At 40.4% G+C, this 14958-nt stretch overlaps 1 protein-coding gene across 1 annotated transcript in view; it reads left to right on the forward strand.

Moving 5' to 3' along the window:
- Positions 1–14958, forward strand: part of ZFAT (zinc finger and AT-hook domain containing) — a 109536-nt gene that overhangs the window by 49963 nt on the left and 44615 nt on the right. Inside the window, 5 exon segments of the mRNA XM_075211684.1 lie at positions 7898–7985; positions 10072–10221; positions 12644–12817; positions 13977–14011; positions 14013–14066. Coding sequence (XP_075067785.1) covers positions 7898–7985; positions 10072–10221; positions 12644–12817; positions 13977–14011; positions 14013–14066 — 501 coding nt within the window.

A 14958-nucleotide genomic window follows, 5' to 3' on the forward strand; every position in this document is an offset into this window, starting at 1 on the left:
GATCTCCAGAGGATCTCGCTGTCTCTGGGGGCGAGAGAATCGCTCTATTGGTGGCTGAATCAGGATCACATGTCGGTGGGCAAGTCCTTTGCTCCATGGTCATGGATCATAGCCACAACAGACGCCAGCCTGAGAGGTTGGGGGCGGTAGTCCTGCACCTCAGGTACCAGGGGCTCTGGTCGGTTAAGGAGTCAACCTTATCAATCAACACATTAGAGTTGAAGGCAATTCTTTTAGCTCTCCGGGGGGCCCAGACTCTTCTTCTTGGCCACCCAGTCAGAGTCCAGTCTGACAATGCCACGGCTGTGGCATATGTCAACAGACAGGGAGGAACCAGGAGTGCAGCTGCAATGCGTGTGGCAGCTCAGATATTCCTTTGGGCAGAACAGTATGTTCCAGCAATATCGGCGGTGTTCATTCCAGGAATAAAAAATTGGGAGGCCGATTACCTCAGTCGCAACGCGATGATGCCAGGGGAGTGGTCCATCCACCCGGAAGTATTTCAGTCTCTAGTTCAGAGGTGGGGTCTTCCGGATATAGATCTCATGGCCTCCAGACACAACACAAAAGTTCCCAGGTTTTGCGCAAGGGCAAGAGACCCCTTAGCGGTAGCGGTGGACGTGATGTCCATGTCATGGGAATTCAGGTTGGGTTATCTGTTTCCCCCGATTCCCATGCTTCCTCGAGTACTCAGACGAGTGAGGCAAGGCGGTCGGCCGGTGATTCTAATAGCTCCCTCATGGCCGCGTCGAGTGTGGTACGCAGACATAATATCCATGGCGGTAGGTCAAGGATATCGTCTTCCGTCACGAGACGACCTTCTTCTCCAAGGTCTCTTTCGTCACCAAAATTTACCTCAGCTCAGTTTAACGGCATGGAGGTTGAAGCTAGCCTCTGGAGAGCTAAGGGTCTTTCCCCCAGTGTAGTGAACACTATGCTGCGAACTCGAAAACCGGTTTCGGCTCGCATCTATCATCGTATCTTGCGAGCCTATATTAGATGGTGCGAAAATAGGTTCTGTCACACATCTTCCTTTCGACTCCCTCGCTTATTGGCTTTTCTTCAGGATGGGCTGGAAGCAGGGCTCCGTTTATGTTCATTAAGAGTTCAGGTTTCAGCGCTTTCTGTTTTCTTTCACCTGAAGTTAGCGGACTTGCCAGACGTCAGGACTTTTCTCCAGGGAGTTTTACATATTCAGCCTCCTTACGTTCCGCCTACAGCACCATGGGATCTTAACCTGCTACTGGATATGCTTAAAGGGCCTCCTTTTGAGCCATTACCTACAGCAGATTTTAGATGTCTGACCTGGAAGGTCGTCTTTCTTTTAGCTATTGCATCTGCATGTAGGGTTTCAGAATTAGGAGCTCTGTCTTGCCGGGAACCGTATCTGGTTTCCCACGAGGACAGAGCGGTGTTGAGAACCCTCCCTTCCTTCGTTCCAAAAGTAGTTTCGGCTTTCCATCTGAACCAGGAAATTGTAGTTCCGGTCTTTTCATCTACTTCCCATTCTGATCAACAGTCTATGGAAAAGTTAGATGTGGTTAGGGCTCTCCGCATTTATGTCAAAAGAATTTCTCAGATCAGACGTACAGATTCTCTGTTTGTTCTTTATGATGCTAATAAAAGAGTCTGGCCAGCCTCAAAACAATCCATTGCAAGATGGATTACGGCAACCATTAAGCAAGCTTACATAAAGGCTAACCGTCCTGTGCCGGAGAAACTTACGGCCCATTCTACCAGATCGGTAGGGCGTCGTGGGCAGCGAGAATGGGGCTTCTGCAGACCAGCTTTGCAGGGCAGCCATCTGGTCCTCTGTCCACACCTTTACAAAATTTTATCAGTTTAATGTTTTTGCATCTGCGGATGCAAATTTCGCTCATAGTGCTCTACGAGCGGGGCTTTCAGAGTGGTCCCACCCTTAGGGGGCTGCTTTAGAACATCCCCATGGTAAGCAGTGTCCCCCAGACTGGATGAAAGAGAAAAGAGGATTTATGTACTTACGTTAAATCCGTTTCTCTGATTCTGTCTGGGGGACACTGCGATCCCTCCCTTCTGCTTTTCCTCTGTGTGCTCTTGTTTGATTGGCCTTTTCTCCTTGGGCTTTTTAATTAACTGAACAGGAAGGGGCAGGGGGATTGTAGAGGGAGGGGTCTGTCAGCAGTGCTAAAACTTAACTAGCTAGGTGCCAACTCCCGTGCTCCCCTCCACAACTTATGGTAAGCAGTGTCCCCCAGACGGAATCAGAGAAACGGATTTAACGTAAGTACATAAATCCTCTTTTTTTTTTTGTTCTATTTTACCTCCTCAAATTCAAACCAAATCTATTTTTAGTCTTAAATAAAGTTATCCCATGTTATATGCTGTGCATGTTCCGACATTATTTTTTGTACACGTTTATAGGGCTAAAGTGACATTGTGAGTTTATTGTACTCCTAAAAATGTCTTGCCCAAGATTTTTTTTTTCAGTAGTTTTCTCTTCCGAGTCTGTAGAGTATGAGACAAACATGTACTGCACTGTTTGAATGACAATATACTGTTTCCATAACTACAGGAGGAAGAAAATATGTGCTTCATAGATAATTCTACATAAAGTCTAAAGCACTGTAAATTAATACTTACAATCTACCTTCAGTTCCAAATTGTCTCAAATTACCATCAAATAGTGTCTAGCATAAAAAAAAACAATTTTTTTTTCTCTTACGCTTATCTTTTATTAGGCCTTGTACTAGATTAAATAGAAACAATGGTATCTGCGCTTTAACAAGTGCTTAACAGCTCATTTAACATTACTCGCATGTGGGCTTTTTACACTAAGAAAGACAGCTGGGGGAAAAGCTGTCAAGAAATCACTCCACACAGCCTATATAGTATCTAAACCATTCTCCAGCAGCTGTTTATTCACTGGTTTGGCCGTGCAGGGGAAATAGGATAAACTGCTGTGGATAAGCTGGTTTTGCTGCTGGCCCTGAACGCTGCATGCAGCTGTTTAACGGAGCAGTGAGCATTGTGTCACTTGTGAGCTTTTCACACAGCAGAATAATAGATTATCAACTTTATTTCAATATTTCAGATCTTTATTCCTGCTGGCTGGACAAACACTGTCCGGAAAGTTGTACATATAAGTATCCAAGTGAGTTTTCAGAAGCCGTTTAATCACTTGTGTAACGTATAGGAGAAAATTCTGTTCTTGCAGCTTTTTTTTTTCTTTACACTTGTCAGAGCAGAAACTCTGCTTTTTGTGACCCCCTCTCTAGGAAAAACTCAATAGTATCACCCACCCTTAATCAATTTTTTATTTGTTGGTGACAACATGTATTCATTTCTGTGGAGGATGATTTCTAGAAACAGATCAGGGATAGCAATATAGGACAGTTGATAAAAAGAGAAATGACTTTGACAGTGTCTGAGAAAATACACTGACTAGTGGAGAACATCATCTAATCTGTTGAAAATTCAGCAAACAACACACACGACTCTCACATGTAAACCCAGGATCTCATTAACCCAACATTTCCACGTCTGTCCCAGCAGTCTGTATGTTTGTAGCCATGTCTGTGGTTGCAGTAATCAATAGGATTGACTGAAGATCAAAGCCAGGCTTTTAATTAAGCCCCTTCGGACTTTTGATCTTTGGATTATATAATTTTTTATCCTTAGCATTTTCTTTTCTCTTCTTTTCTTCTTTGGAATTTGGTCTCTCCGGATCAGTTCTAAAGGTTGAAGTCTGTTTGCACACTGGATTTTCTTTACATCTGTGGTGAATGGGAGATCCATTCTAAAAATCCACATAAGTGTAAAGTTTTGTACGGGGCGATGAAATGATTTATATGAACATACTACACTATTTTTTCTTGTGTTTTTGTTTCTCTTTTTGAGGAAAAATTGGATGTATGTCCTCAAGAATTAACAAAGTGGAAGAACAGGAAACCTAAAACTTGATGGACGTTTTGGTTGAAATGAAAGTTTTTGATCGTAGACATTTTGGATTATTGTTCATTGTTTATTGAGATTATCTATGTTATGGCATCATATCTATCACTTAGAATTGTTGTGGTCTTTTGTGATATGTGTAATTTATGAATGGATATTGTGTGAGGGTGAGCGCCAATGTTTTGAATTCATATCACAATTTTTATACCTTTTTGGGCTTTTTTGGTGAAACCCCAAAAACACAAATATAGGCTGTAGATCATAGAGTGGCACGGTAGACCTCTCAAACATTTTCGTATACAATAGTCTAAATCTGTTGAAAATTCTGCAAATAACACACAAATCCCTCACATGTAAACCCAGGATTTAATTAATCCAGCATTTCCACGTCTGTCCCAATAGTTACATTTCAGAGTAAATTTGTAGCAGTATCTGCTGTATGTTTGTAGCCGTTTCTGTGCTTGCAGTAATCAATAGGATGGACTGAAGATCAAAGCCAGGCTTTTAATTAAGCACGTGTTGGGAGGAAAAGACTGTATGAATATGGCGAAGAATTCTGTAGGTGAATAGAAGTTGACTAGATAAAATAATGAAGGCCTTCTTCCCAAACGTGCCTGCTTGTGACAGATTATCCGCCCATCCATGTCATTAATGTTTCAGGCAAGGCCTCGTTGTGTTATAGAAAATGAGCATCGTTGCCGGTAATGATGTATAGCTAGAATTCCAGGTGTGCGTTCCACAGGGAATAGTGTACACTGATCTATATTTATAGATAGCGTTAAAACTTTTAATGCGTGCAATTATTCAGCCTCCCTGCCGTTAGGTTGCAGCTGTGCCCTGCGTTGTTGGAATAGGTTCAAAAAGGGGGCAGCATGCTGCGCTCTCAGAGGTTTGCCTAGGTTAGAGCTAAGGAAAGTAGTGAAATTGCTTTTCATTGTAAGCACAACGGGAGTTCTGCAAATGAAATACAGAAGATGTATCGGAGGAGGAGACCCTGCTGAATAAAAGGAACTTAGAGAAGAATCACTTCTAGCAATAATATTGGCATGAATCTAAGAACAGTAGTGGGGAGAGAACATGTGCGGAGCGATGGTCTTGTTGCCTACCTGAAGAATTGGCATTGATGGGCACATTACTCGCATTGTGGATTGGTCAGTTTGCCTCACTTTTTCAAAGGTTGTACCATGTGTGATATTCAATCCTCCTCCCCTTCGCCTCATATTTCAAGTTATTTCGGAAAGGCAGGAGCCCACACTTTCCTGACACCTGAATAAGGTAGAATGTTATTAAGCAACGACTTAAACTAAATAGGCGAGGAGGTGATCTGTAGTTTCATTCTTTTATTGCTTGCACTATTTGGAATTTGGATAAAAGGGCTACTTTGTTGTCCACTACCATATTATGTTATAAATATTCTCCATTGATTATAAGGTGATCTGCAAGCATCTATTCACTATTCTGCCTCTTTGTGCTTGGAAAGCGGCAGACATCCGCTCCTATGTAGCACTAAGGGTTGATCGCTTTGCAGAGCGCTGGGTCACATAGTTGAAAAGTAACACCATTGTTTATGTCTAATTCTATCCTAATAAATGGAGGAGAGGGAATGTAAAACCTCAGGTGGCTGTTTTGTCCAGCTGGAAAGTCGGCATCTCTAATAAGGAGGGGGTTCAATTTTCCGCAAAGTGTCTCCAGAATGTCCACGGGGACACCTCGGGTCGGAGAGTTTGCATAAATCGGCGCTCGTTTTTTTTTTACCACCCCGTAGAGGTGCGTAGAAAATAGACTGGGGATTCCTACTATTCTGGCTGGCAATTGATTCTTAAGGTGGGGATTCAATTACGGAGCCTCACGCAATGTGTTTTTGTGCACGTTTATTGCAATTACGGTACAGAAAACATGTTGAATTAATAAATGACCCCCCCACTACGTTATTCATATCAATATCTTATGCTTTATGTAGCAGGAGTTAAAATAATGGATGAAAATACAAGTAACCATACAGGTATAAAATATGTTCACATATTGGCCAGCTCTATATATCATGCAGGGAATGACTAGTGCTTCTCAGCCTTGTCAGTATAGCACCGATATTGCCGTATTACTCAGACACGCTACAAGGAATTGTAGGCTTTGTGAAGTACAGTCTCCACTGATATGCTGAAAAATATACTTTTTTATTTTTTGCTGGAGAAAACTGATTTATTTGAGGTTGATCGGATTTAGCCGTGTATGATGCCCTGTAAGAAACAATTATAGTCTGTTACAAGGAAATGTAAAAACGGAGTACCGTACATACTGTGTCTGAGCAAAATCCATACAGGTTGTAGTTCAGCTGGGGGGAGGGGGTGCGCACCAAGTTATATCACACGCTGGCAAGTTTAATTTGCTGGAGACAGATTAAGTTGCCGTTTTTGAAGATTATACGCTGGACAGCCGAGGAAAGAGATTCTGACAGTTTCTATTCCATGGACTTTGATGTTAACTGTCTCACCTGGAAGAAATCTCTGCATTGATTGAAGTCCTTTGAAGCCGATTCCGCAGCCCGTGAGTGTTTCTGGTTTTGTGGAACCGCACCAAGGAGGTTGTAAGGGAGAGAGCTTTCATTGTAGAATCTCTGCACAACAATAATTCTATTTCAAAAGGAAACTTTGAACTTATACTTTAGAGAACTGTAGCTGTGCCGCATTGCGTAGGTCAACAGGTAACTGTTCAATTGCAAGTACTGTTATATTTTTATGGTATATACAAAGTCATGTAACAGCAAATTGTAATTGAATACATTTTGTTAAATTAATGATAATAATTGAATGTTGCAAAGTAATTATTTAGAAAACAACACAGTTTTGATTCTATTTATCATATTTTAATGTATCATTTTTGTGTATCACAGGCAGTTTTCTGTTTTACCTCAAATCAAAGACTTCAAATTAAAAACATAATAAAAATATATTTATATCATTGTTAGAAAATGTTTTCCTAAACCTAGCTGTTTGAGCTAAGAAGCATTTGTCAAAAGCCCCCAAACTAGACATTTCCTTTCACCAATGCCGAACCTGAGACCTGCCTGGTACATATACTACATAACATCCATTATCCAGTTTCCAAAAACCCTTCCTAGGTGACAGGCATATTACTTATATAAAGTTAATAATAAAAAAATAAAATAACATTTCATATAAACCTCTTTGATGAACAACAAAATGATGTGGGTGAAGGCAGCACCGGATTGGTTGGCTGACCCCATCCAATCACTTGGCATCTTCACTAACACGGTACACCTCGCACTCAACACCTTTAACATTTGTAGTACATGGTTCCAGTTCTCCAGGGTTCTTTGTGGTCAAACATTGATAATGGTGGATGCCCCGGTGGAAGAACACCTATATTTGGATGGAGAATAGAAAACTATTGAACTGAAACTGTAATATAATATGATATATCCTTTTCAATAATACATTATTATCACGTTTACCTCATAGGCAGAGATTCAGTTCGTCGCTGTGTGTCTCCCCTGAACAGTACGCGTCTAATTGCATCTCCCCTTTAAAACGTAGGGTGGATGGGGAAAATAAATTCTATTTTTTTTTCTTTTCTTTTTGTTTTCTTATAGGAATTCATGATCCGTATAGTTCCTGCGTTCTCAATCTTATTACTTTGTATTCTACATTTATAATGCCCTTATTGTGTGTGTTATTTTATTTGCATATTGTGCAGTATTATACAATGCTTAACAACCTCAACATTTGTATTGTATTTCATTTAAGATGGATTTATTCCTTATGTCTGCTGGGGGAGCAAGCTAAACAGATTTTTGTCAACGTGCAACAAAGTCTTGCAGTAAAACACGGCTTCATCAATCACATCATTGGCTGATCAATAGTTTGCCTTTACCGGCTCATAAGTCACAATTATTCTGTAAATGTATTGATTGTCTTCTTGTTTTCTCTTTTGGGTTCTTTTTTTATAGGACAAAAAGACTTACTCTTGCCCTGCCTGTGAAAAGTCGTTTTCAGACGATCGTCTTATAAAATCACATATCAAAGCAAACCACCCTGGTGAGGAAATAGCCTATGTAATATGGGATATGTTATAATGTTGGCGAGACATTTCATCCGAAATTAAATCACAATAGTCAGATGTAAAATGTATATATAAATCTGTGCCCACTTAAAATTACACATATGTCTTTAATACATGACATAATGATTTGCCTGTGTGTTGATTGTTTTTATTCATGGTGAAACTGTCACCTCTGAAAATAAGTCTATTGAAAATGTATGATTCTAGGGGCTAGATTTACTAAACTGCGGGTTTGAAAAAGTGGAGATGTTGCCTATAGCAACCAATCAGATTCTAATTATCATTTATTTAGTGCACTCTACAAAATGACAGCTAGAATCTGATTGGTTGCTATAGGCAACATCTCCACATTTTTAAACCCGCAGTTTAGTAAATATGTGTAGATGTCTGAAAAAAAATATTCTCTACATCAGATGGCAAAAGTGAAATGCGTTAGTTCTTAATGTATATAAGGAATAGACACACAGAGAACACATACATGATGTTGGTTAAACCTAATATTGCCGTTCATACACCAGAACGAACCATAGATAACAGTTGCTGCTATTGTAGTTTTGTGGTCTTTTTTTAAATATTAATTTTAATGGGTTGGATATGAATTATCTATGTTGACAATTCCGACAGGGACAATTCCAACAAAACAAACCGAAATAATTAAAATCCGAATGTAAAATAAAGAGACTTACCTATAACCCAACGCTGGAGATCACCGATGGAAGCACAATGCTGAAATCAAGCCATTCCGATTGAAGAACTGTTTGGCAGTGCAGGGTTACGTCATCGCGACGGCTGTCAATCAAAATTTAAAGCGGCAATGTGTGCTTAAGTGTTTACGCACTTAACTTTAGGGCTCCCCACATTACCGCTTTAAATTTATATTGACAGCCGTCGCAATGACGTAACCCTGCACTGCCGAACAGTTCTTTATTTTATATTCGGGTTTTAATTATTTTGTTTTTTTTGTAGGAATTGCCCCTGTCGGAATTGTGGTAATCGTTTATACGATTACCACCGATTTTAATATGCTAGTTTACTCCAACCAATCACACACAGTTTAAACATAATTCAGGATAGATCCACGATAAAACCATTTGTGGACAAGAATGGATTAACCCCCACAGGACCAAAACCATTCTCGTATTCTTGGGATACAACCACTTTTTACTGTAGCCAAGCAGATTGTCTTTTCTTTTTTTGGGAAAAAACAGGATTTTCTTTTGGGAACATATTGGAATCAACTATTCTTTTAATTGTAACATACAGGAAAAGTAGACTAAATAGGGAACAAATGCTTTATTAAGTTTTACTTTCACGAAAATAGGGAATCCCAATGAGTATAAGGGATAGAAGGACTGTTCTAAATATTCAGTGTGGTTATATAAGGGGAAAATGGGAGTATGATTTTATTCTGATCTCACTCGTTACTTTTTAAGGCAGGAAGGATGAAATGTACTAACTAGATAGATTTGTGTTCAGAAATCCTGTTGATTTAAATGATGGTTTCCCAGTAATACAAGCAGCACACAGATACATCTATTACCTAATTACCGTCTCGCTGATACAAGTGTCTATTGCTGACAGCGGAAAGCATTTATTTATTACTACCAAATGCTACCTGGGATATTAAACTATAGGTGGTGTTTCACTTACCGCACACCACACCACCTGGTGCAATCCATCCGGTGTGCTGTTAAGTCTTATTGATCTTCTTTTCAAGTATAACAAGCAAATGTAAAAGGCAAATGGATACTTCAGATTTCACTGCAAAAGCCTCATAGAGCTGTATTATTGCACAGACCAGAAGAAAGGGCTCACTCTGTGCCATAAACTGCTCTGAGCGCTCGGGTCTGAAGTCAGAGTCTGTTTGCCTTCTGCGTTTGTTTGTTTGTTATACTACAAAAGTTTGTCTTCCTTATAAAGCGATATAGAAGACCTGTACATCCATCTAGATGAAACTTTCTTTGTGAGGGATTTAAAGCACAGCCCTGTTAAGCAGCCTAGGAAGCTTTCAGTCCAATATTGAAACTATATTGACTTTTCTCTAAAATTTCCTCCACGTAGATGTCTCTGCAAGTTCAATTTCGGAGGTCCTTGGTCGCAAGGTTCAAATTAAAGGTCTGATAGGGAAAAGAGCAGCTAAGTGCCCGTATTGTGACTCATACTTCATGAAGAACGGCTCAGATCTGCAGCGGCATATATGGGCGCACGAAGGTATTGTCATAATGTATATTGGTTTTTTCGATGTAAAGAAAGCTGGATATGTAGGAATGTTGGATAAAAGAATAACTATTCTTGTTTTTCGGGGGGGGGGGGGGGGGGGTTTATACCTAAAATCTCACTCTTTAAACTAGTAGAACCTCTGGGATCGCTTCCCTCTGCCCCAAGTGCTACTGCAGTATTGTCCTCACCCCACTCCTGTGCTCTATGATGCCTGTATTCTCCAGGGTCAGAGCAGTGACAGCCAGCAGGACTGAGGGTTTTGAAATGCAGATAATAGGATAAGGTAGTAAAGAGAATCTGTCACCGGTAACTTTATTAGAGAGAGTCCCATACCTGGTGCAGACTAGATCCCAGAAGCTTAGTACCCTATAACAGTTATAACTGCTGCAAGCTTTATTACTACACCCCTGTGCACATGAGTAAGAGTAACAGGGGGTCAATGTGAGGTGATTATAGGACAAGACAATAGCTCTATAGGCTGCCAAACTCCGAAAGCAGACTTTGTAACACCTTTATAGAACCAACAAAAATTCTAGAAAAATACTGTCTTGCACTCATCTTTTATGATTTACGTTTGATAAATACAAAAGGAGGTTGGAAAATGGTGAACACGGTCAAATCTGATTTTTATGTATTATTGTTAATCTCCTGCTTGTCTGTTTGTCCCCAGTTTTGAAGTAGCTGTGAATAGGATAACCTATAGCCATTTAGATAACCAGAATGCTCACTGCATTATGTCAGGAGATAAGTCCCCGCGTCTTGTGGGAGGCAGTATTATGTCCACTCATGTAACTGTGAGTTCAGGTCTGCAGGTAACGGGCAGTTTTATGATGTGAGGAGCCTGATATTGTAGTTTGTGCGGTCTAAAGAGGCGCTGATGGACGATAATTGGATTGTCAAAATTATAGGATTATTATAGGAAATGTGGAGCCCGACGCACTCCAGACACATGGTCTGAACGAGCCCAACAACTGGATCTAGTTTGATTTGACAATCCAGTTGTTTTGCCAATTAAATGATGATCTTGTCACTTTTCCCCCGGGTCGAACAGGAGGCTAATTCCATGTATGGTCAGCTTTAGATAGGAGAAGGAGCAGGGTCATCCAACAGCACAGAATAATGATATGAAAGGCACCCTTGTTTTCTAGTATTTATACTGTAATAGCTAGAGATGCTCAAGCTCGGTTTCCTGAGAACCGAATATACCCGAACATAGCAGATCCAAGTACCTAGCCGAGCCGGCTCGATACCTTCGCACTTTTTCGCATATGAAAACGAGGCAAAATGTCATTGTTACGTCGTTGGATCTTGTGATTTTTGGATTCCTTTTTGAGATCCAACATCACGGTAGGTGGGAGGGAGGACAGACCCCCACTTTTCTTTTCTGCCACTGCTGTGTGCCAATGTGTCCTAGATGTGCTAGGAACTGCCGTGTGTTTGAGTCATTGCTCTGTCGCTTACCATCCAGCCAGGTCGCTGCAGTATTTGTCCGAAAGTGGATGAAAATAATATTGTGACCTGTGAGGTGGTCAAAATTGACTGCAAATGACTTGAAATGTATGTTTATTGAGGTTAATAATAATGTAGGGGGGGGGGGAAAAGAGCAAAGTTATGTGATTTTAGCATATTTTAGGATTTTTTCTAAAAAAAAACCAAAACCAAATCGCACGAGGGCGGTTTTGCCAAACCAAAACACAAGCTAATCCAGATCCAAAACCAGTTCAACAGGGGTCAGTGAGCATCTCCAGTAATAGCACAATCATTGTGGTCACTGCCGACCCTCCGCTATACAGAATATCCTCCTGCCAACTCACACACATGCAAAACACAAATACATCATAATAGTATAAAAAGGTAATGTAGTAAATTGTATCTTTGAGAATCCTCCAAGTTGCCTTATTTACATTAATTCATCTGTAATTTCTAGATCTGTCTTATTGGAGGGGAACTGCAGTCCAGAAAGGTCACTTATGTTTGGTTGAATCTTTTCTCAATGTCCAGAAGTTTTTCGGCTAGGTGATCCCGGGGTCGTGCAGCCAACACAACCCACAGTAGACAGCACTGTGTCACACTGGAATCATGCAGATAAAAAGTATTTATTTAGAACAAGATGACTTTTTGCCCTTTATTGCATTTTCTGCAAAACATTGGTCTTTTGGTCTTTTTACTCTGAATAAATCTTATCTGTATGATGCAGTGTAACACAGTCCTGTCTATCCTGCTTAATGAAACCTTTCTTCACCCATTGTTCTGTTTCCCAAATTACTCTGGTGTGTGACGCAGGTATTCTATACATTATTGCTAAGATATTTTAATAAATGGCAACCATTGAAACAGTGTGTATATTAAAAAAAATCAGGATTGTTTTTAATTACCTAGCACAGAGCTAACGTTGCCCACCTTTATTCTGAAGGTCTGAAGCCTTTTAAATGCACAGTGTGCGACTACGCCACTCGCAGCAAGAGTAACCTGAAAGCGCACATGAACCGCCACAGCACGGAGAAAACTCACCTGTGCGACTTGTGCGGCAAGAAGTTCAAATCCAAAGGAACATTGAAGTCCCACAAACTCCTTCATACGGCTGATGGTGAGTACATAGGTCCAGGGTTACTTTCAGAGGAATCCTATAAAGTCCTAGTGCTGTATTTACTGATCGTTAGTCTCTATGCTTTATGTCGCTTTATAAAACACACAGAGAGAAGAGGTGGCTGTGTAGTTCTTCATATCAGAGGAGTGGGTTACTTTAAACTTCACATGAAGTGATGTCAGCAGTGTGAAAAAGCCATAAACGGAGCCTGGCCAGGGGGGTGTTTCCCTGGCAGCCTGGGTAACCAGTCTGCCCGGCCAATCAGCTACCAGAAGGAGAGCGGTTAGATGAAAGGTGGGGGGGGTAGATCTTCAATTGCAAAGAATAAAATTTACAGCGAACATGATTTGCATGATGCACAATGTAAGTGTACAATATAATCTGTGTTTTTCTATGCTTGATTTGCTTGGCAGAGAGCATTGAAGACGAGCGCGCTCTGAATGCTCTCTGAGATGTCCTGCATTGTACATTATACTCACTCCTGGGCGCTGCTCACGAGCCAGGAAAGCAGCGCCCTGGATATTGCAGTGCGACTCTTGGCAGAGTCCACCATATGCGCACATATTTTTTTGTATTTTGTTTTTACACACTTACTGGTGGCATTTGGAGAATGACATGACTTTGTATTTAGGTGATCACTAAAACTGCTGAACCGCTAATGTGAACTAGTCCCATATGGAAAATGAAGCTAAATTTATTGTTCAGTTTTATTATTATTATTATTATTAGTTATTGTTTATTATTATTATTATTAGTTATTGTTAGTGAGTATTACTGCCCCAATTTGCCTGGGGGCTAATAAGGGCCATATATCTAAAATATCAGCAATGAGATCGCTGCAGCTGCCTTAGTGCCTTTCTGTAGCCGCGTTATTGTAACATTTACCATCCCGGGTTTTAAAAGTGAGACAACAATTATATACATGCAATTACCTCTTTATTTTAATGATGTACATAGTAAACCTTTAGCTCATAGTTTTGATCAGGAGAGTACAGCTGGTTATAGTAAAGCTTATCCTATAGTATACTAAAGCTTTCCCTGTGCCGCCAGTAGGAGCGACGATCCGCTCACCACACAGATAAGTGATGCTTTGCATTTTGTGTTACGGCGATTGCTGTAAAGTGTTCTCACCAAACATTTTACAATGTATTTACTGCAGGGAAGCAATTTAAATGCACGATATGTGACTTTACTTGCAATCCAAAAACCACAGCTTCTGCGTCACATGGAACAACATACCTCTTTCAAGGTGAGCGATATATAGAGGAACACGTGTATCAGAAGGTTAAATGTTTAAGATATGTGGCTTCTCCTATGTATCATGGATGGTGGGATTGAAAAGGCTGTGAGGACAGGTGAGGTTATAGGACGTGAACTACTGAGCTGCGCTCCCCACAGTGACTGAACTAAGCAATTTGGTGATCAGGTCTGTGTGTAGAACATGTCAATTACTCATTAAACAGTAAATCAGTGCTCTTCACAGTGACAGTAGGAGATGGAGCTTACTGATTATGTCTATGACATTATTACTAAACAGCAGAAATGATTTACTGCTTTTGGGAATTTTCTAGTTGACAAGTTTTGTTTCAGTTCTGTGTAGAGAACGGTGGCTCAACAGCAATGGTTATTACACAATACTCTGAGCCTGTGTGTTTACTGCTCACAGAGATTTAGTGCAGAGTGAGAGGAAACGCCAATTATATTGTACAATATGTCTGAAAAACAAAAAGTAAATAAGTGCTGCTCTTAAGGTGTATGGTGACACAGATACGTCCTCTCCAAGTGCCTTGTACACCATAGTCTAACTTTATATATACATATAGACACAAAGACACACGTGTGTGTATATGTGTGTGTATATGTGTGGTGTGTATGTGTATATATATATGTATATGTATATGTATGTATGTACATATATACATGGATGGCCAAATCCGATGAGATACAGTCGTTTGGCTCTCAGTGACCGGATCACTCCTGGCTTTAACGTACCCTGTTGGTGCAGTCAGACGATATAATGACACATACAGGCTGACAGCGGTCAGCTACCAGACGAATCTTCCGCAATGCCTGATAATGATGCTACTGATTTTGATATAGTTGCTCTCACATCACACTCATTTACCGGCCAGTTCCCCACA

This window comes from Mixophyes fleayi, chromosome 5 (genome assembly GCF_038048845.1).
Source record: "Mixophyes fleayi isolate aMixFle1 chromosome 5, aMixFle1.hap1, whole genome shotgun sequence".
In the NCBI taxonomy this organism is placed as follows: domain Eukaryota; kingdom Metazoa; phylum Chordata; class Amphibia; order Anura; family Limnodynastidae; genus Mixophyes; species Mixophyes fleayi.